The sequence below is a fragment of the Bemisia tabaci genome, chromosome 9 (genome assembly GCF_918797505.1).
Source record: "Bemisia tabaci chromosome 9, PGI_BMITA_v3".
NCBI lineage: Eukaryota > Metazoa > Arthropoda > Insecta > Hemiptera > Aleyrodidae > Bemisia > Bemisia tabaci.
Window position 1 is genome coordinate 12790350 of NC_092801.1, and position 22918 is coordinate 12813267.

The window sequence follows — 22918 nt, forward strand, 5'->3', positions numbered from 1 at the left end:
AATGGAAACGATTCTCATTCGACAGGAATGGCATTGCCGTAATTCATCAACCATGGAAAGCTAATGCTTAAAAAAATAGTACCATTGGTTCGAAAAAATACCACTGTAAAGCAAATCGGGTAAATTATTCAGAATTCCACTAATACAACGTTCACTATACTCATTGAGGCTTGTTTCATTGAGAAGAATTTAATTTGAAGATTGCAGTTAACAATGCTCCCCTTTTATTGCGTTTTTTGTTAAATTCTTCCATTATTCATAGCCTGATTCTTATAAAAACACTTTCGTAATTCGTATCAAAACAGCACGGCTTAACTGCCTCGAGATATTCGAGAGCTGCGTTGCCATCCACAGAGAAAAACCCTTATCTTCTGTATGTTGGTGGTATTATTGTTGTTACTTGTTACTTAATTGTTATGACTTCTACATAAAACTATTGAACAAAAAAATAAAATAAATAATTCTGAAAAAATATCCCATAAGACCTGAGAAAAAGGCAAATAATTAATCTATCAGAGATTCATCGAGATTCTGGCTGTCCTGTTCATAGAGGTTCTGGCTGTCCTCTTCATAGAGGTTCTGACTGAACCCTTCATAAAAAGTCTCGTCCTCGTCACTACAGAGGTTCTCCCCCTCATCTTCATTCAGGTTCTCCCCTTCACTTCCATCGAGATTCTCCTCGTTTTCATCGAGATTTTCCTCGTTTCCATGGACGTTCACATCTTCCACTTTTTCTTCTTGCACGCCTTCGTTTCTACCTCGGATCTCTTCTTCATTTTCATATTGGCTGTTATCTTCATTTGAGGCCGGGTCCTCATCTTCGCTTTCACCACTAGAGCAACAAAAAGCATCATGCATTCATTAATGGTTGCAAACATGTTCACCAAAACTTACGCACTATTAATAATCATGGTTAATGACAGCTTTTCAAAAGCAAAATTAAGGATTTTCAAGAACTTCTACTTGCCAAAGTCAAGAACTTTCAATGAGTTCTCAAGGACTCCCAAAAAAAAAATAAAAAGTACTTTTAAGAAAAACTTAGAAGGATTAAAAGAGTGCATACAGAAATGAAAAATTTGTTTCCTTGTATCCTTGTTTCCCTACTTTCTACATGAAGAGGCAAATTTAAAAAAGAGATTCTTCAAAAACACAAAATGCACCGAGAAAAAGAAAGAAAAAAATTACCAAGATATTGTTAGTTTTGCAAGAATAGTAAGTAGATATGCATAAAGAGAGAAATTTGTTAGAAGAAACAAGGGTTCGATATCTTACCCGTATACAGGATTGAGACTCATAGAGTTTTTTTTTTTTCCAAAAACAGTGCATTTACACTACAGATGAATTGAAAGCAGGAAAATTTTCCCAAAATCAGTACAGTTCTTTAGATGATTTTAGAGGATTATTTTGATTAATGATTTTCAAACACCATAATTGAATGCCAAAATGATACAAAAAGACAGGAAATCACAGGATGATGTAAAATTCATGAACTTTCTAGTACAACGGGGCTAAATCCCAAAATTAAATTCAAGGACTTGAAAATGCGAAAAAAATATCAAGTATGTTCAAGGACTTTTCAAGGCACAACAAACCATGATACTTCTATCTAAAGTTAAAAAACTGCTAGTTGTAGAGCAGATTTTAGAGCCAGGTTTCAAATACCTTCATCTGTCAATAGAACATGAGAACACACTTTTTATAATGCTTCAGTGCAAGGAGAAAATCTAATTTAGACAACTACTGTCCCTGCCTAGTTTTGGAACAAACAGCAAAAGACCACAGTCTTCAGCAGTTAGAAGCAGCGGATGAAGTTAGTGGCCAAAACGGCATGTACCCCGTGTAGACAGGGATTCAGGGATGCTTAATTGGTGTTCAGCAGCACGCAAGTAGGCTCGGTCCCTGCCTCCTAGCCTCTACATCCCTCCACCTGAGGGATCAGCAGTTCTTCTGAGATACTCGGTCAATTGTATTTATCTGTTAAAGAACCAACTGACGGCTCATTCTTGAAGTATTCCACGCAGAATATTTAAAAAGATGGCATCCATAGAATTTGAGAAATTTAGGAGCATAAGGTTTCAAGCAAATAAAAAGTGGAAGTGGAGAAATCTGACTTTGGGCGCCCTGAAAGAGGGTCTGAATGCATTAATTCTTACCTTGGTTTAGTTAACCGCTCTTTTGCTTTTACCAGCCACAATTTGAAAGGAACATTAATATCTTCGTTTGTCACTTTATGAGAGAATCTGACTGCCTCTGAAATTTTCAGAACAAAAAATGAAAATTACAATCTTCTGTTGAATTAAGAAATTCTAGAGGAAAAAAAAACGATGTGACAAGATATTCATACATGATTCAAGGAAAAATTCAAATCCAGTACCAAAGCAGAGTTTTTGATAGGAGGAATTTCTTTGGGGCTTGGAATATTACATAAAAGTTACAGTTACAGCATAACTCCAGAGGTGTGAAAACTCCTCGACTGCTCAGCCCGTCCGTTCAAGGTCAGTGGCATGCGGAAATGGGAAGGCTTCGAAAAGGAAATTTTGAAAATGGGAAGACCTGTAAGGTCGCAAGCTTTCTGCTAAACTGAGGTTGAAATGACTGAATTTTTATTCAAAATTGTAGCAAATTTTACACACAGAACCTTAATAAGGTCATCACTTGGAAATTTCTAAGGAAAGAGGCATTATCAAATGGGAGAGCCGAGAACTGTGTCCTTTCGTAACACTTTTGTGAGTCCCATTGTCACATTTAATGAGCATTAATAATTGATCACCTTGTAAAACAGTGATGAACATGGGGTAATCTGCTAAGGCAGATTTGCCCTCTTTTCGTCCAGTCCATGAATACTGTAATGCCAGGTTATCGGTCATAATCTGCTTGGCTATTTTTCGAACTGAGTCGCCAAGGGACTTAGTATTCATCTTGCTGAAATATGAAATCTAGAACAAAAAGTAACACAAATGTTGATGCATAATATACATCTGTTCATTTATGGTTCTGGCAGCCTTGAGACTGAAAAATGAAAAAGTTCAAAGAGACTAACGTTTCGATTATTAGAGTCCTATTCTAAAATAGATGGATTCACAGAATTTGTAACAGACTTTAGAGGGTCTATTAGAGAGAACGCTATTTTGGAACTAAGTTTCTTTCCTTGTCTTAAAAATTACAACAGTCAATCTCTGATTTTCAAGATTAGTGAATTCTGTGCTGTTTATGTTTTCCAATATTTTAAATAAAATTTGAGTTCTTCGAGATATACTGTAGCTTTTTCCAAAAATAGGTTTCTCTCTCTTACCGATTTAAAAACTTAGAAGGTGAGAAAAGGTCAATAGTTCAAGAACTTACGCATTTTTTGCGTAGATCAGGATCTAAAAGATCGTCTTCTAGAAGTTTAAGTTCATCGGTTGATTTTACTGGAAACCGCAGTTTCACTTCATCACTATGGTTACATGTGTCGGTAATCACCATACTTGACACTTTCAGTTGAAGATCCTTTAGAACTTCGCAACTATCATCAACAGCTAACTTAACACCTGTGAGTTTCTTGTTGCAACGTTGTGTAGCACCAGTTGCGAAGTCGATTTTTTCTAAAACTTTGTCTAGTTTACCTGCATCATAATAAACATAAGTGTTCAGTTAATTGCATCCATTTCAAAGGACTTCGAAAGGTTACAAAAGAACAAGTCAAGAAATTATACTCGTTCTTTTTCCACGAAATCCTTGAAGTTATGTTTTCAGAAGTTGTAATTCTTAAATTATGAGACTTCACAAGTTTAAAGGGAAATGTTTCAGACAGTTTCCTGATTCTTCAAGAACAGATCAACAATTTGCCGCTAGCCTTCACTAAAAATTTACTGAGAATTGGTTTCATTTCTTACAGAATGCCTAGTTCATAACTTTATATGAAATTGTTAGCAACAATTATTAAAACGAAAAAAATTATTATTCAATTGAGAATTTAATTCATAAGAATTCAGGAAAGTTGAGTACATAGATCTAGTTCAAATATACTGTTTTCTCTTGAACTGTTTTCTATTGTCCCTACATTACATGCAACAGAATAGGAACATCACATACCTTCTACACGAAGCAACATTATTGGAACATCAGTGTGCTGGTTAGGAACAGTATTAGTCCGAGATGTATTTCTGTTGATGTTTCCTGCCGCAGGTTGACGATTTAGATTATTTCTGATATCTCGGAGAATCTGAGAAACATTCTTTATCCCAGGTCCATTTCTATTAATGTTTGCTGCTGCTGGTCGTTGATTCGGAGGATTTCTATTCTGAGGAATACTGTTTATCCGAGATCGATTTCCAACTGTGACGTTTCCTGTTGTGGGCCGTTGGTTAATAAGATTTCGATTCTGAGAAACAATTTTTCCTACCGTGGGCCGTTGGTTCACAGAATTTCCATTTTGAGGAACATTTTTTGGCCGAGATTGATTGCCATCGATTTTTGCCACTGCAGGCCTTTGATTTGTGGGCTTTTGATTCTGAGGAGCAATGTTCTTCGAAGAATGACTTTCTTTGGTGCTTCTGACCGGCAAAGGCCTTGGATTAAGTCGATTTTGAGGCACACTGTTTTTCAGAGGACCAGTTTCTTTGTTTTTTTCTGCTTGATCAGTAAGATTTAGGGTTGGGTAAATGTTGCTGATGTCCATCAGAGGTGACAAAAATGGTTTTTGGGTTGATGTGGCATATGTTGGGTTTTCAGCTTTGGAATTACTTTGTTTAATACTTGAGCTTAAAGTTGGCGATGGAATTCTAAAAGATTTACAATGAGGGATTTTAAAATCCTGTAAACTTGATGTACATAGGTTTTGCGCGTTACTGCGCACTTCCCTTGATTTTTTTCTTCCTCCGCCTATTTTCAATTTAGCTTTTTTGACCTGTGAATTATCTTCTTCCGATGAAGAGAGAATTCGCTTCCGTTTGGGGCTCCGCCAACCACGGCCGAGTTGCTCGGGGTCTGTAGTAACTCCATCTCTTGTATTATTTTTAGTAAGCGGACTGCCTCTGAGTATGACTCTGCAATCAGGAAAAGAAATTCTTGTAGCATATATTTTGAAAAATGCTCAGGACAAAAAAGACGGAAGCTTTCGAGTGACCACATATTTTGAAAATGTGACCAGCAGAAAGAAAAAAAGCAGAAGGTACGGTGATTTAATTTTTTCCTTACCTTAAAAAAGTTTGCACGATTGAATATCTTTAATGTTATCAAATAAATTTGGCAACCACTGATGTTTCGTCAAGAGTGGCGGTAGCCACCCCCGATCGAGGAAAATGACGTCCTACTGAAGTCCCGATAGCAAAGGGTGGCAGACACTCTTTGTCACACATAACTCCCTTAATCTGAAATTTGATTCGGTTTCCATTCAACTGCAGCTCAAACAAAGGCACGGATTCCAACGATCTTGGTGTCTATAGGTACCTACATCTAAATGAGGACCACAAAGTGGAAGCGTTTCATTGAGATCCATTGAGTTTTCAAAAAGTTATAAGCGCTAATAATATGAAATATGTTATCGCACAAAGTCCAATGTTTTTCGATTCAAGTCCTACATATGCTTTAAAACAGTATGAATAAAACACTCAATTGGGTGGCTGAAGTCCAGTATTTTTCTTAAGAATAGGCTCCTGCAAAAAAGAGAGAAATGCACCTTTGAGGAAATGAAAGTAATTCTTACCGATACCAGTTCGCTTGGCAACTATCACATATTCTTGCCACGATGGATGAGGTTCCTCCTGCTGGAGCAGCAGATTTTGGAGTTTCTTCCTATCCCCTTTTACAGGGGGGAATTTGCACAATTCCTCAAAGTCATCATTGAGCCCACAAAGCCAAGACTCCCGAACGATATCAACAGTGTTGTCACATGGAAAAATGCCGACACAAAATGTTGCCATGTTATGAATCTGTCGAAAAGAAATTTATAGAATTAGTGAAGGTCCATGATTAAAGTACAGATTATTTAATGATGAGCAAATGCACAGAAGAAAAATCAGACTATAACTTAGAGAAAAACTAAGGTTTGGTTATTATGGCTTGTATTTCCTGATATTATCTCCAAAATTTTCAGTTTTCAACAACAGCATATAATCACCAAAACATGTTCCGAAATAACTAGCTTCCAACTGATTCTATGTTGAAAGAAGGAAACTAAGATAAGTTCAAGTCTTTGAGGAATTATGAGAAAAGTTACTCAATGAAGCAAAGATCTAAGAGTTAATAAGAACACTCAGTTCAGCAAGAAAACTTAATGTAAATTTAACTCAAGTGCCATCATTTGAAATTGAATAATGCAAGGTTCTGGACCAAATTTCATTAATTAACGAATTCCCAATTCTTTCCTGACCTTTGCATGCAAATGTTGTGAAAACTGACTCGTGATCGATAGTGAAATCTTGTCGTTTTTGTCTATTGAAGCATAAAAACATGTTCATCAAAGACAAAACCAAAAATAAGCGCAAACTAAAAAAGATTATTATTACTCACTTGTATACTTGCAAAGTGTGCTTGCCAAAATATTAATAGTTTCCTTCAAAATCATTAGGAATTAGAGGAAAAGTAGGGGACAGGATTGGTCATTGAAAGGGTTAAAGACAGTGAGAGTTTGGAATTTTCAAATGTATCTTTAATATACTTTACTAAATTACTGAAACAGCTTTGCAACAAAAAACCAGGGTTGATCTTTCATTCCCCTTTTCCTGAGGCTCTAATGATCAAAAAACAAACAAATCGTGAACTAAATGAGAGGAAGAATTGATAAGTACCGTATAATACGAAAATTTAAAAATGCTTAACGCGACCTACAGAGAAATTTCTTAAAATCTAACTTGGCACAAACGCTCATTAAAGTCAGAAGTAGTTGATGAAGCCTTTCTTGGAGTTCAGCATGTGATATCAATTTCCTGGGCCCATAAAGTGTGAATGAACGAGAAATTGATCGTGGAGGGAGAGCTTGTGGTATGAAATTATAATAGAGTGTGTAAAATTGGCTGGGCCACAAATTTTGATCGGAATGGCAACAACATGTTCTTGTACTGAACGTCACAAACAGGTACAACAATCATTTCTGATAAGTTTGATACAATGTAAATCTTCAGATCCGAACTCGGGCAAGGAGTGTTAAAAGCATTTTCTTTTTGTAAAAACTTCCGTCCGACAAGAAGAATGTCATTTGATTCAGAAGCAGTGCAAATATTCCGCAAGACAAATATGCTGCCATCCAAAGTCGTGAAACAACTATCCCTAGCAAAGACAGAAAGTTTAAAGGTTGGAAAATGCACTGTTTGATAAGTGGGACGAGCACATCCTTCTAAAAATGGCCCACGACAACGGTACGGCATTGAGCACCGTGGGAAATCGGGTTTCTTTGAAGGCAGTAAAGGTGGACAAGCATCTGCTTCTTCGATACGTTTCACACACTGTTGCAATGGTTTATCGCCTTTGACAACAGTCTGCTTCAAATAATATAAGAAAGCTTCAAAATCAAAGGTACTACAATCTTCCATATTGTCAAATGAATCAAGATTCCTCGGCAAGTGTACCAAGTTGTGGAAGTTGTGGGTTAGGAGATTGTCCGCATAAGCTATTTTGCAATTTTCTACAAATTCAACAAGCATTTCAGTTGCAATTTCTTTGTACTCTTTACACTTAATAGGGTTCAATAATAATCTGAGGCTGGCATACAACAAAACAAAATTACCGAGACGCAGTTCACCAAGGATACCATCTAACACATAGGGGCCTAAGTAACAGCCAAACAAACGAAGCTCGGTGGCTTTCCACCTCTTGATGTCTTCCATGGCTCTAGACCTACGAGCGAATTCAGAAGGAATGAATTTCTCATAAAGTAACATTTTTCCTGAGGCCTGAGAAATTAGATCATCAGAAAGTTTGGCATTGTTTTTGGAAGTGAATACCCATAACTTAACAAGCGTTTTCACTACACCAACGCACACTAAATGAAGGTAGTCAAGAGGAAAATCATTGACCAAGTCTATGCCAGGTATTCTAAGCAGAGGCGAGTCACCCAGGTGAAACTGAGGCACAGTTTTGTTAACAAAATCTTCATGCGTTTTCAAACGTGCATCAACTTCTGGGAAAAAAGTCCTTCGACAAAGATGAGACCAGACACCTTCTTGAACACACTTAGTACAACCATATTTGCCATTGCTGGCAATAGAAGATAACACGAAGGATTTTGCAGGGCAATCGCAAGAAAAACCTTTCAAAATAAATTTGTATACATTGCCTTTGAACTTTACTCCGTTTTTAATCAGATCTGTAACCTCATCAATGAACGGACTCAAGAATTCCTCCGCGTCCTGCGGTTTGTCAGTATCTCCACAATGAATGGCAATTGGGAAAACATGATGGCGAATATCCGGAATTGAAGTTATTTTACCGAGAATGGGAGTGAAATGTACACCACTACTCTTGAACAGTGGTAGACCATTAATGCCTGCTACCATGACAATATTCGTGACTTTCTCTCGAGTTCGTTCTAGGGCATTTTGAATGGCTTTCAATAATCCAAAATGATAATATTCGCCACCTGCTTTCTCCAAATTCTTAACATTTACATGACGAGGGGTTTTCATTACGGTTCTACCATCCAATGGTAAAGTATTAAGTTCGATAGGATCAGAAGATTTCAAAATTCTAAGCAACGCAGATAAAGCAGCTTTCGTAATTTTATACTTTACTCCCCAGATCCGCAAGTTATCTAATAGACTAGGTATAGGTACGTCAATATTTTCCTCAAACAGATCCGCTCCATCACTATCTAAATCAGAGAATTCATCCCAATCAGAGTCAAAATTTACAAAACTTGCATCCGAATCCGACGATTCGTAAACTGAATGTAAACCTGGGGAATCTCCTCGGGCACCGTCACTATCATAACCAAAGCTATCCGACTCACTAAGACTTGGACTGGTGGGAGGAAAGGCTATATCAGACTTCTCATCATCAACGGAACCACAAACAATAACATTATGAGTAGTACCAGAACTTTCACCTTCCTGACTGACAAATGATGATAAATTCAACGATGCTTCCTCCTCATCGGAAAAGGATTCTTGCTCTGCCTTTTCAATTTCTTCAATTCTTCTATACTTGGTACTTTTACTGACTTTAACGTAAGATTTTCGAGAGCACTTTCTCCGTTCATTCATCCCGAACTAACACAATATACAGGGAAGGGAAAACGAAGGAACTACGGAATGGAGGATAGGAAAGCTAGGACGTCGCAAGGCTGAGGGAACAGCACTGTTGATGTTAATGGGATTGCTGTGGAGACAAAATGAGCTTGACGAGGGGATGGATTATGAGCGATGATTGACTCAAGACGGTGATAAAATTTGATTTGATAGACTTCGACGTTAGCACTTGATACGTACTAAATTTAGTGTTCGTTTTGAGTTTAACACCGGTTACCTGGGCAGGCTGACCTTCACTGAAAAGGTAAACTAAACAAATTAGACGTTTCGGATGGCGGAATGGAATGAAACGTGACGTTAACAACGAACAAATAGGCAGGAGTCGCGATTGACGAAAATAAACTTTAAATTCACACGATGTGCGACGGTGAAATAGGCCACATGCCGCCGGTGACGCGACGATAGAGACAAAAAGCGTAATACGAACTTGAAATAAGGAACTGAGGCAAACCCGATTTCGAATGACTGAAAACAAATTAAATCACGGAAAAATGTTTAACAACATAACTGAAACCGTGTTGGAGGGATTTCTGAGGAGACGAATTGGACGAATGGACACGCGACGAAATCCTAAACACGCCATGATCTGTACTCATCCTGCTGGGCGGACACTGTTGCCGTGTACATTGACACACTTAAGTGCACAAACAAATGTAAAGTAATTTACTATTATTATTACAGAGGAATACTAACTTTATCCACAAGATTTTCCTCTTTCCACTGCTTGCTATTCCGATGACTGATCACTGATCCGACATACCGACACAGATAAACTCACACTGACACCGAACGACACAAGGCGGATAAAGAATGGTGGTCGCATTTCGTACCCTCTGGACGTCACACGGTATCGGGTACATCGGGTACATGGGCTGGCCGAGGCCGGGGGGGCCGACTCAACCTCGGATTGCACGGCATAACCCGTACCCTCCTGACGTCACAACGCTTCAAGATGGCAGCCAAAATCGAAATGCGACCACCATTCTTTATCCGCCTTGCGAACGACAGGCAACCAACCTGGAAACGATCAGTGACGTAGACATGGCCGCAACCGCGATAGCAGCAATCGATCGGTTCATAAATGCTTATGCAGGAGGGACGAATAATGAATTCATAAATGTCGGAAATTTTTGATATTTCAGTATCGCTATCTATAAATTTTGGAATGATCATATATTCTGAAATATTCAAAAGTACAAGAAGGGCTCGGAATGTTCCATGAACATTCTATGAACATTCGGCTGGTTTCCAAAATCACAGAACAGTGATTGAACGTTCACAGTACTTTGTGTGCCATCTGGGCTAGTTCTTCTGACACTCCTTTAGCGCCCTTTGAATTCTTTTGAATGGAAGCGTGAAGAAAAGAAGGCCTCCTGTATGTCCTCTGCAGCACTTTTTAAGATTGATTATTATAAGGCACGAGTGGTCCAGTTTCTTTCGAAGCTTTCTAAAACTCCCTTGAAATTTTTGAGAGTGGCTGAAAAAGTGACTGAAAAAGATCAAGGCTTGTTGATCCGGAATGACGCTCAAAGCGCGTCCAAAATGGCTGGCACACATTTTTGTCTGTTTTCTTTCTCGTCATAATAGGAGGATTTACAAGCAGATACTCATCTCCCTTATAAGGGGACTACAAAAAGGCTAGACGTTTAAGACAGTGCAAAGGCTTCTTTAAAACTTCCAAAACTTCTTCTTTTGTTCCAAATCGTCGTCATTTTCATCATTCATTTTTTTTATTATTATTATTGAGTCCTTAGAAAGGCTTCTCGGCACAAACAATACCTCTTTCTCTAATGAATTTTTCTTCCATGAATTTTGATGAGGAAAAGCAGGCTCAGTTATTGTTCCTCTCCTCACCATATGTCATTCCAACATCTAATATTTTACGTTTAAGTTTTAACTTCCCATAACGCATCCGCTCACACCTCTTGACATTTCTCTCTGTCCAGGATTTTCAAAAGATCTGCACGCAGCAACATAGGTACACTTTTGGAGGACAGCTCATCAGTCAACACTCAACAAGTCTCCATTCCAAAGATCGCACCAGGTATGATTTGTGAGAAAGAGTCACAAGACAACGTCGTGGAGGTTGGTCACACAATTATCATAAAGAGTGAAGTAATCGAACCTAAAATAGAAACGACTTTCGACTCGGAATTTGCCATTCATAAATTCCATCCTTTAAAACATGAAAATGAAACCTCTTTGAGCAGTGCAGATACTTTAACCGGACGGATCCAAAAAGGATCGCACTCGCGTGATTCTGTTATCGGTCATTCTCTTAGGAAAAATCTGGAAGTGGACGGTAAGGATGAAATGTCTAATAATCTCTTACATGAAATTCTTGAAATTAAGAATGAAGACGATTGCACCGTCACGAGACAAACGCTAAGAGGCAAGAAACAGTTCAGTTGGAATCGTTGCTCCTCCTCCTTCATTGAGAAAGAAGATTTAACTAGACATATGAGAACGTATACCGGCCAGAAATCATTCAGTTGCAGTTTTAGCTCGACGTCCTTTTTCCATAACAGTAAATTAAAGAGGCATGTAAAAACACATACCGGAGAGAAGCCATTCAGTTGCAGCTATTGCTTGACCTCATTCGCTCGTAAAGGCGATTTACAGAGCCATATACGGACTCATACTGCCGAGAAACCATTCAGTTGCAGTCATTGCGCGTCGTCCTTTTCCCGTAACAGCCATTTAGAGAGACATATAAGAACTCATACTGGAGAGAAACCATTCAGTTGCAGCCTTTGCTTGGCCTCCTTTCGCGAAGGAAGTAATTTAGATAGGCATATAAGATCGCATACCGGAGAGAAACCATTCAGTTGCAGTCTTTGCCCTTCCTCCTTTCGTGAGAAAGAGAAATTGACTGAACACACGCGAATGCATACCGGAGAGAAGCCATTCAGTTGCAGCCATTGCTTGACCTCATTCGCTCGTAAAGGCGATTTACAGAGCCATATACGGACTCATACTGCCGAGAAACCATTCAGTTGCAGTCATTGCGCGTCGTCCTTTTCCCGTAACAGCCATTTAGAGAGACATATAAGAACTCATACTGGAGAGAAACCATTCAGTTGCAGCCTTTGCTTGGCCTCCTTTCGCGAAGGAAGTAATTTAGATAGGCATATAAGATCGCATACCGGAGGGAAACCATTCAGTTGCAGTCTTTGCCCTTCCTCCTTCCGTGAGAAAGAGAAATTGACTGAACACACGCGAATGCATACCGGCGAAAAACAATTCAGATGCAGCCATTGCTTGACCTCCTTCGCCCGTAAATACGATTTACAGAACCACACACGAACTCATACTGGCGAGAAACCATTCACATGCAGTCACTGCTCCACTTCTTTCACTAGAAAATTAACTTTAAATAATCATATGCGAACGCATATGGGGGAGAAACCGTTCAGTTGCAGTCATTGCTCTTCCTCCTTCACTAAAAAAGGAAGTTTAAATAAGCATGTACTGAAGCACACTGAAGAGACTAGTGAGACTGTTTTTCTAAAGAGTGAAGTAATCGAACGGGACATAGAATAAACTTTTGACGCGGCATTTGCCATCAATACGTTCCATCTTGTAAAACATAAGAATGAAACTTTTTCGAGCAATGCACCTACTTGAACCGAATAGCTATCAGAATGATTACTGTCTAGCAATTCTGTCATCGGTCTTCCCTCCGGATAAAATTTTGAATAATCCGTTTCATGAAATTATTGAAATTAAGAATGAAGACGATTGCACCGACACAAGACAAATGGAAAATAGCAAGGAACCATTCATTTGTAGTCATTGCTATTCCTCCTTCATCGAGAAAGGATCTTTAGCCGTACCTGCGTATGCGAACGCACACTTGCGAGAAACCTCTGTACTTCACTTCCTCCTTCAAAGAAAGAAAATTACCATCCATACGATATTTCATTCTAACGAGAAACTATTCAGTTGTAGTTTTTGCTGTTCATCCTTCAGTAAAATGTGCAATTTAGGTATGCACAATAACGCAAACGTATCGGCGAAACTATTCATCTAATTGCGAATAACACTTTTCCTCCTCTGCTGAAAATTTTGACTTTAAGGAGCATAATCGAACCTATCTTAGCGGGAGATCATTCATTTGCAATTGAGGCACTGGATGCGAAAAGGGCACTCCTCGGTTGCAGTGTTGAAGAGTCTCCTTTAATATTTCATTCATTGTAAGGAAAGTGAATGCATCCATTCCACCAAAAATTTCACTGAATATTCCTTATGATTCTACAATTTTTTATGGAAAGAATTCTGGTAAAATCACCCATTATATTCTTCTCCAATGGATTAATTAGAAACAGAGGCTCTGAAATACTGCAATCGAGAAGTGCTCTTTTCGCACCCATTATAGGGACACATACAAAAGTATATTTCGAGGAAATCTTCAGAAAAAACTATTGCATGACCTGCTTCGCCTCTAGATGTGGTTTAAGTAAGCTTTTACGTAAATACCTTAATTGGCGAGAAACTATTCAGTTTCAATTGGTCAGTTGCGTTGGTCACATAATTGTGTTTTAATTATTGCTTTTTGAAGATTAGCTAAAAATACTAAGATCCGTCCAAACAGCAGCTTTCTACGTTCAATATTAATCGAGATATCGCGCTTTGAAAAACTCGGGTTTTGACATCATCCACCGCAGTAGTAACACCCTTGGTTTCTTCCACCTTGGCTTTATCCGAGTTTTCAGTCGAGCAACCAGTGTGAGAGGGGTGGTTTGCTGGTTTTTGGATGATGATAATACGAGGGCTACCTACTGACTCATGTTATTTTTATATTGCATGAATTGTACGATTTATATAATTCAAGATTATAATGACATATGTATATATACAAGACATATGATTTAGACGAATATATACAAAGTTTACACCTTGTTACATACAGTCTCGGGCCACTTCTTAGCAGAGCCGGATTTAGCTTTTTGCCGCCCCTGGGTCTGCAATATTTCGTCACCATATTGTCAACAGTATCCCCCGCCCCTTCCCCCTCCCCACACTCGCAACTTCCCACGACATCTCATCTTGGCCCCTCCCTCGTGCGCCGCGTGGGCGCGTGCGCGTACCTACTTCAAAATGCGCCGCGAATATATAAAATAGATGGAATGGAGGGATGAGGCAAAAATAAAATGTGGAGACAATAAGTGGAAGCATGAAGCTAGTGTATCTCAATGTATTACTTACAAATTACAATGTATTCTCGAAAGACCAGGTTAAAAAGTTTTTCTCCGGGTTTTCAGTTTAGCAAAGCTGCCAACCAGAGCATCAACGTCGAAATTGATTGTCAAGTCTGCCTCGATGTTTAAAATTGCTGTGTTGTTTAGTTTCCCTTGGGTCATGGACGATCGGCAAAAACTTTTAATTCGATCCAAGACGGAAAATAAGTGCTCGCCTGTACAGTTTGCCGATGCAGTTGTAAGGAATATTTGGAGCGCGACGCAAATGTTGGGGTACAGCTTTGTCATATTTTTAGACAAAATTGTTTGATAAAGAACGGGCAAAGATTCGCAACTTTTCTGAAGCGTTTCGTTCAGAACGGCTAAATGGCTTTTTAAATTCAAGCATTCCACCTCAAGTGACTCCTCAAGATCTGCTGGGTAGACTTGGCAGAGTGCATATGCTGATTCGCGAATTTTTTCAGCGTTGTTTGGGCCGCTAAACAATCGAAAGGTAAAATCGATATTGGGGGCCTAAATTCCGATACAGATAAATTGAGTGGACTGTATATTTGGGGCCTAAGAATTTGAACTTAGGTAAACCTGAAATGGGGCGGGGTGTGGGAACACATAATACATAGATCATCATACGTCATAGAGTATGTCTGAGTGAAACATAAGGCTTACCATTGAGTATTAGTGTGCAGAGACCATCGAGCCATTATTCCTGGGTGACAATAATTGCTCATGAAGTCATAGTTGAAGCTTTAGCCTTCCATGGTCATGAGATATCCAGGCATGACCTTGAGCTTGGAGCTTTCAGATGAGTAGGGAACTTAAGGGAGGTTTTTAAGGGAGCAGAAGGGATGATTCGTTCACTTTGAGCTCTAATGAAGGGTAATAAGGGTGAAAGAAGGGAACAAAGGGATGAAAATTATGCTGATACTTGTCAGGGTTGAAATTAGCAACACGAGGTAGGCCTAAGGGGGCTAGAATCCTAGATGCTAGATTCCTAGAGAGGTATAATTCATGAATTCTACCTGAATGCAATCAGTAAAGTGAAAGGAAGATCTTCAGTTGAAGCTCGAAGAGGTTGGTGTAGCAGAAATCTGCGAAGAAAGCAAATTTTTCCACAAAGGGCCCAGGGAAACTCGAAAAAACTGTAAAGACGTACGTATCCGACACACACGAGCAGAAGAATCAGAGTCGAACAAGATTCAACAAGTTGAGAGGGGTGGAACCTTACCAGAGAGAGCGCTGGCAACGCGGGATCGTAGCATGCGAAAAAATGGAAGAGTCCATTATCGAGAAAGGGAGGGGTGACAGATCATTGAGTGCTAATTGACAAGCACGCGCGATCTATCGGGGAACTCGACAACCGAAATCGCTAATTAGCAAAAAGGGCGATAGGTGGCGGAGCGATATCGATGTTCGATATTTTCAGGGCGCATGGGGCGCCAACATACTCCCCCCCTTGGAATCACGGAGGGATTACAAAACGAAACTGAGGTACAAGGGCGACAAGGTTACAAAAAAAAACTAGAGACATGAAGGGCGAGGCGCGAAAAGAGGTGCGCGATGATTACAAGGGCGAAAAACACAATAAAACATAGGTACAGTAGGGGGGTGATGAGCAAGGGTGTGCGTTACAAGGGCGATAAAAAGGTCAAGTGAGGGATAGCGTAGGCTTGGCAAATAATTGAGATGCAAATGTTCAATACAAATGTCTGTACTTTATTTACTGTTTATATACATTTGTGCTCAGGTTGATTATACAATGTTTGCATATACGCTCGGTAAAGAAAAAACTAGCGTCCCGGTGCTATGCTTCGAGGGTGTAGGAACCCGATGTGCGGCGTGGCCGGAAGTGGCCGCCGACCTCGGAAGGAGGCGCGGATCCCAGGAGATTGTGGAGGCGACACCATTACCCTGCGGCTGTCATGCAGCATAGGGTGGTGTGGCGCCTGGCAGCTACATTGCGCTTTCAAGTGGCATCGAACTACGGGCCAGCCGGCGGCAGGGTGGGCCAAGCAATTGATACACAGACCGTTACCAAGAACTATGGATAAACGGTTGGCAGGGGAGAGCCTGATGAATTGGGGGCAGTCTCCAAGGGAGTGGCAAGGGCCACAAAATGGACAGATCGGGGATGATCTGGGCGAGAGTGGGCGAGGCTCTTCCTGGTCCCAAGCTTCTATTGGTGGCAGGGGCTCCATTCTGAAAGACAGGATACAATACTTCACTTCAGGCGAAGTCATGAGGAAACTCGGTTCATGGCCGCGATACCAAGGTCTTTTAAGGAGGGCGAAGGGGCGGTACGCAGCCGAAACATGAGTGGTACAAAAATGGCGACTAAGAAACGCAAGCGTATTACGATTGAATGAATTACAAGGGCGATTAGAAACACGGGGTGCAAAAAAAAAAAACAAACAAACAAACAAACAGTGAAACAAAGTACAAGGGCGACTAAATTGGACTGGCGCCAACGCGCTGGCTGAAACTAACCACGCCGGATGAGGACGTAAGCTCCGGAGCCCCTGAGCCGTGCTCTAACATATAAGGGCTCACGGTCAGGGGAGTGGGGCATCCGGGCGGGCGAAGGCGAGCGGCGCGGGAATAAAATACAAGTCCCGAAAAATAAACTTTAAAAAAAGATTTATTCACGAAACAGGGATCACTGCAATCAAAACATACGATGTTAACAAAGCACAGAAGGCTTGAACTCTCGATGAAAGTGAAGAATGAATGACGCTGCGGTCAAAGCAGGAAGTGTATATATGGCTTCATTATCACAATGACATAAGTCAGATAAGGGAGATGAGTGACTCAACAGGAATAGAGGAATAATGACGTAAGATAAAGTGGTATGAGATAAAATGACGTAAGATAGGATGACGCATGTAATTCGGGCGAGAACCAGTGGCAGGTCCTAGGCGGCGAGCTCCGCGAAAACGGGCGCGGGAAGACTCGCGCAGCCGGATGGCCTCGCTACCGCGGGCGAGGGTCCTGAGACGTTCCCGGGAGTCCGAAGGTCCGGGCCGGGATGATGGGCGGTTGGGCGGCGGTGACTCATATGCCGGAAAACCGCGGCCACGGGGTCTGACCTCGACCACTTCCTCAGGCTTTAACTGGATGAGAGGGGAGCCAGGGGGGCTGAAAGTGATTAGGGGTGGTGGACTTGGAGGGCGAAATCGTCGGGGGGTGAATGGGTCAAATTCCTCCCAATCGGTGATGTGGCGGTTCCACAAAAGCTCCGGAGGGGGGGGGGGTGCCCGGGTCCACCTCGTACACTGACGGCAGAGGGGATGGCGCCGGAGGGGGGGTCCGAGGGAAGAACCGCTCAAAACCAAATTCGTGGAGCGGGTCTTCCGACCACCACGGGTTGGCTGGTGGCGGAGACTGTGGATGGACTGGTGAGCAAGGGATTAGCGGCTCCTCCATCCGCGGCATAGGTGCATGGCCGCAAGGAGGGAGAGCCGGAGAAGGTGGCGGGAATCGCGGAAGCCCGGGCATCGGGGAGGGGGCCTCGTATCCCGCTGGAATTGGGTTCGGGCGCCGTCTCCGAAAAAGCTCATGATCTGGCGGCGATTGGCACAGGGGGGCCGGCCGTTTCATGTTTCTACACCTTTCCGCAAACGGGTATTGGGAAAGGGGGTGGGAGCCGCTCGAGGAAGGAGCAAAGTGCCCATCGGGGAGGTGCAACATTGTGTGATGCGCTCTGCCACATTGGGCGCATCGTTTTTTGCTTGCGCAAACGCCGTCGGCGTGTTGCGCGCTGAGGCAGTTAGCGCATCTGCCTTCCCGCCTGACTAAGGACCAACGTTCCTGGGGGGTGAGGGACGCGAATGCCGTTTCCATTTGATTGTTCCTTTGGAGTGGCGTCTTTTGGTACTCTCATTTGTTTCATTGCTGTGCCCTCCGTGGGCAGTAATGCTGTCATTCTCTCCCATCTTATTCTCATCTTCTTTTTCATCTTAGACATTTTTTAAGACCCGATAGCTCCTCCCCTCCTGCTGATCCTTCCTTGTCACAATACTGTAGGAGTTCCTTGAGTTCAATGTCATCTTCAGAATCTTCATCGGATGAATATGAATAATTTTGCGCAGGGTCATCAAAATTTAACAGGTCAAAATCACCAAGCTTTGGGTCGTGACAAAGAAATTCAACATTTGGCACTTCCCGAACAACAGACAAACTATTCAAAACAATTTATGTGAAAAATGACGCACTAACTTCACGAGAACAGCATTGACTTCGCGAAGAAAATCTTTGATACCTGACCTTTTTGATAACACGACTTGTTTTGCAAATATCCTGCTACTTCCAACACAAATGGGGCTTGACAAGTGCTGCTCTCTATATGGCTGAGGGTATGGTAGGGCGAGTATTGGTAAGCTGGGGTTCACTTTCCTCTAATAAAAATCCATCAGTCGGGATTACTTCAGAATAGTCTTGAAGTTGGGCAGTAGGTTTACAAACTTGGTTAATTTCGTTACAATTTACATTCATTACTAGAGCAAGCTTAATTAAAATAATTTGCCACACAAGAGGGTTTGAGCTTTCAGAAGCTTGAGCTTTTTTAATTTCCTTATTTTTATTTAACGAAAGAAAACTAGAATTTTGGCAAAGAGTTTCAACATGATATTGAATTTTACTATTGATTACTTTTAAAAACGCATTAAAATTTGAGTTTCCCTGTAAATGAAGGATTTCTGAAAATATAATAGGAGTTAACTTTGAAAGCTTCACTAACAAGTCTGAAATATCACTCAGAAGATTCTCATTTAAAGTTAGCTTGTTGAAAGAACAATTAAAATATCTGACTGTATCGAGATTGTGCAGTACAATTAGAATAGCTGTATATTGGGTAAAGTCAACTTTTAAACAATATTGGAAAAGTGCTAGTAAATCTGAAATCAGAAATTCAAAAACTGGAAAAAAGTTAACAGTGAGGGAAGGAGTTTTGAATCCCAGTGATTCATCTAACATACAATGTGGTATCATAAGAAGCCATTGAATTGGAATTTCTGATTCAGCCGACGCTAAGCTCATTCTAACAAAACAATAGTGTGAGTTGGTATTACTTATTGCAGAATCAAGCCATGATGGTAGATTATTAGAGCTGTTGGTTATTTGAGCTGACGCAGACTGAAAAGTGGAACTTTTATCAGGGGGCTGAGTAGAGAGCTCTGAACTCGACTCAGATTCTGGACAACTCAGGTTTAGTTTAAAGACTGGTCACTGTTGTTCTCACACTGTTCTCTTTCATTCTTTGACTGCTCAAAATTCTCAACACATGAGACTCGCTGAGGCTGGGGTACAAACTTTTTTGTGAAAACTTTTGGTCGTTCTGTTTCTTGTTTAGAACCGTTTTTTTTTTTATTTGGTCAAGGCGCTGTAACTTGGCCAACACTGAATCAATTGTGTTTTCCCCAGGTTGGGTGAAGTGCTCTTGCACATCCCTAGGAAAATGCGTGAGAACTGCAGCGATCATATTTGAGTCCGAAATGGGCTCTTCTAACAATTGAAGATCACGCACATATTTCAAAAAATAAGAGGCAAGCTTATCCTTATCAGAATATCGACCAGCATAAAGCGAGGCCGCAATGGCAGATTGCTCTGCGGCTCCCCAATAAAACTGAAAAAACTCATCTTCAAAATCCTTAAAAGAACTAAATTTGTGCTGTCCAACCCTATACCAGATCATTGCCTCACCTTTCAAAAATCTATACATGTGATCTAATCTGTCAGAGTCATTTACGTTGTGGTAATCAAAGAACGTAACTAAGTTTTTAATGAAAACCCTGGGATGTAGGTTATCCAAGTTTCCATCAAAGGACTGAGGGTCACGAATTTTCATTGTGTAATGTTGGGATGAAAGACAATGACAAATGACTGTGTAAAGAAAACATGGTTTATTCGTAATCATAACGCAACTCCACACGACAGGATGATCAGACAATCGAACATGATCCCGACACATGAACCCGATGCGCCCACTGCGAGGTTCCGTTCCTTGCCGCTAGGGGGCGACACGAGACAGGACAATACATCTCCCTTTTCTCTTGAAAATAAAATTAACTAAAACTAAATGCTAAACAAATATCTTTCACCCTTTGACCGAGGAAAAAAAAAATTTTACATAATGATTAAAGTTTCTACTTGAGGTCAAAATCTTTGAGCGTGCATGGTTTTTTTATTTCCCGCTTAGGGCGCGGTACATCAACATGAGGGGGCGGAGCAGCTGGTTCTGAGCGTGTAATGCACTTCACGAGAATCGGCACCAATTATGTGAAGAAGCAAAGCTACTTTTTCACCACTTTTACGTTTCCGTTGGCCAGAGGCCGTCAAATAGAGTTCAAATTCTTGTCTAAACGTTTTCCAGTTTTGGCTGAGGTTACCAGTCAGCACGAGGGGCTTTGGCGGCTTTAGGCTCGACGCCATGGTGGAACACGCGGATTGACACTCACGCTTTTCGGCTTCACGGACGATCACTTTATACTCGCGACCGCGAACGACTGCGCCATGTAATGTTGGGATGAAAGACAATGACAAATGACTGTGTAAAGAAACATGGTTTATTCGTAATCATAACGCAACTCCACACGACAGGATGATCAGACAATCGAACATGATCCCGACACATGAACCCGATGCGCACACTGCGAGGTTCCGTTCCTTGCCGCTAGGGGGCGACACGAGACAGGACAATACACATTGTACTTTTCTTTCGAGCAACTTGACTCTCTCTGAAATGTATGCTAGAGTTGGATATGGATGAGATCTTACTTTCTTTATTTAATTTAGGGGTTACGTCTTTTGGCGACTCCTTTTTCACTTGATCCAGTAAACTATTTTCTACTAGAGTCGGAATTTTACTCTCCAAAGCATTGAATTTTTCAGAAACTTTAGAGTGAAGAGCCTCAAACCTATCCAAAAGGATACTAAACGCACGCTCTGTACTTATAGAGCTTGTCGATGGCACAGGAGAAACACTACGTGGTCTAGGTCTATTGACAGCACCCGCTGGCTGTTGATCAGGAGTTACTGGAGGCGTTTGATAGATATTATTCGGCAAGTGGCTAAAAGCCTGGAATCGTGGAGGGTAATTAGGCGGAAGGGTAGTAAACATCCTTGAGTTTGATTGGTTTTCAACCAAAACAAATCTAGCTTGATTTGGTGGAGGGGGAGTTGGTGCATTACTGCCCTGATTAATAATCACATTTGGATTGAGAGGAAGCAAAGGTCTATGAACATGCATTCCTTGAAAACGAGGCCCAGGATGCCTGACAACCTTGGGCACTGAGTTACTACGACCTCTACGAGGCTGAAAACCAGGTATTGGGGGTCGGCGAGATTGGTGGTTTCTAGTGTTGTATCCTTGATCACCTCTCATTTTGACAGAAATCTAATATTTGAGTAATTGCGTACAATAAAAACAGTAAATAAACCTGAACGGTTCAGTTGAAACTAAATAATAAACTAATTAAACCGAAACAATGCGACCTGATGAGAAAGTTGACGATCCTGGAACGATGATACTCCATACACTGAAAAATAAAGATGTAGCGTCGATTAGTAAAGTTGATCCAGATCACAATTCCATCATTCCTTCATTCTTCCTAATTTGAAGGTGGGACTTGGTGCTTCCTTTGTGGATCTTCGAGAATTAATCATTATTTGTCATTACTGCTGAAGAATCAAATTTCAAAAACCAATCATGAAATTTCCATCACTTACTCTCATTGTGGATTGGTTGATTTGTAATCCTTTAATGACTCTCGTTCTCGTTGTTGCAGTCACCTTGCCTGTTACTGTCCGTTTCCCAGGGGCTCGCTCCACCGTCTCCCTCGTATCCGTTGAAGACGATGCCCCCCCCCCCCCCCCCCCTGGCCGAGCACTCCCGATTTCCATGTCGGTCCGTGGGTGTCATTTCAAAACGAGGTTGCTTTCGGACCCACTTGTCGAGTAGCGTTTGTCTGTCCATCATTGTTGTTGCTGTTTCCCGTTTTCGATCTGCATGTTCTGCACCTGGCAGTCACGCGCGATGTGCCCTTCTTTCTTGCATTTTCTGCAGCACTTGCTGTAGTCGACCGCGCTATTACACTGATACTGGATATGCCCCGCTTCGTGGCACCTGTAGCAGACGTTTGACTCTTGGTACTCCCTCACGGGACATGTCGCGAAGCAGATTCTGACGGATCCACTATTGAGGACCTCTCTACTTTTGGCGTTGTCCTTCACCCCGATAAACGCAATCCCGGCTGCGTTCGCTGGTATCCGGACGTTGACCACATCGAGCCCGGCAACCTTCAACTCCTCCGTGAGGCAGTGGCGTGCGGTGCGGATAAGCAAGGCAAGCACTGCTTGCCCAAAGATTTCAAAAGAAAGAAGAAAATTACACCTATTACATCCATGTTTTACATTTTAGTAAATCTAATTTATAAAAGGTGTTCAGTATGTAAATTGCATTGAAAACAGAAAGAGAGAGAGACAGAAATACGTATAGAGAGC

General features: G+C 41.2%; 2 protein-coding genes across 4 annotated transcripts in view; one reads left to right on the forward strand and one right to left on the reverse strand.

Annotated features, from left to right (window-relative positions):
* The window catches only part of LOC109032075 (uncharacterized), a 40081-nt gene extending 26943 nt beyond the window's left edge, over nt 1-13138 (forward strand). For both annotated transcript variants that reach the window (XM_019044011.2, XM_072304199.1), the window contains one exon: nt 11171-13138. In XM_019044011.2, coding sequence (XP_018899556.2) covers nt 11171-12767 — 1597 coding nt within the window. In that variant the 3' untranslated portion in view covers nt 12768-13138. The remainder of the gene's footprint in view (nt 1-11170) is intronic.
* On the reverse strand, nt 185-11164 carry LOC109038209 (uncharacterized). 2 transcript variants are annotated; one of them, XM_072304200.1, is made up of 7 exons: nt 9918-11164; nt 5687-5912; nt 4075-5027; nt 3343-3605; nt 2771-2936; nt 2154-2250; nt 185-832 (listed from the first exon to the last, which is right to left on the reverse strand). In XM_072304200.1, exons 3-7 carry the CDS (start codon nt 4658-4660, stop codon nt 505-507), a joined length of 1440 nt encoding a protein of 479 aa, XP_072160301.1. In that variant the 5' UTR covers nt 4661-5027; nt 5687-5912; nt 9918-11164; the 3' UTR covers nt 185-504. The 2 variants fall into 2 exon arrangements, 1 of the variants encoding a protein (XP_072160301.1); XR_011900516.1 differs by lacking the exons at nt 185-832; nt 2154-2250; nt 2771-2936; nt 3343-3605; nt 9918-11164 and having other exon boundaries at nt 4663-5027; nt 5687-8893.
* Nucleotides 13139-22918: the final 9780 nt, after the last annotated feature.

What these genes read in the sequence shown, in the direction of transcription:
- LOC109038209 (XM_072304200.1), bottom strand. Translation starts at nt 4,660, where the DNA reads ATGGACATCAGCAACATTTACCCAACCCTAAATCTTACTGATCAAGCA. An exon ending in CTGATCTACGCAAAAAATGC is followed by an intron (nt 2,937 to 3,342) that starts GTAAGTTCTTGA and finishes TTTTTGTTCTAG; the next exon opens with ATTTCATATTTCAGCAAGAT. An exon ending in GAGCGGTTAACTAAACCAAG is followed by an intron (nt 833 to 2,153) that starts GTAAGAATTAAT and finishes TTGTTGCTCTAG; the next exon opens with TGGTGAAAGCGAAGATGAGG.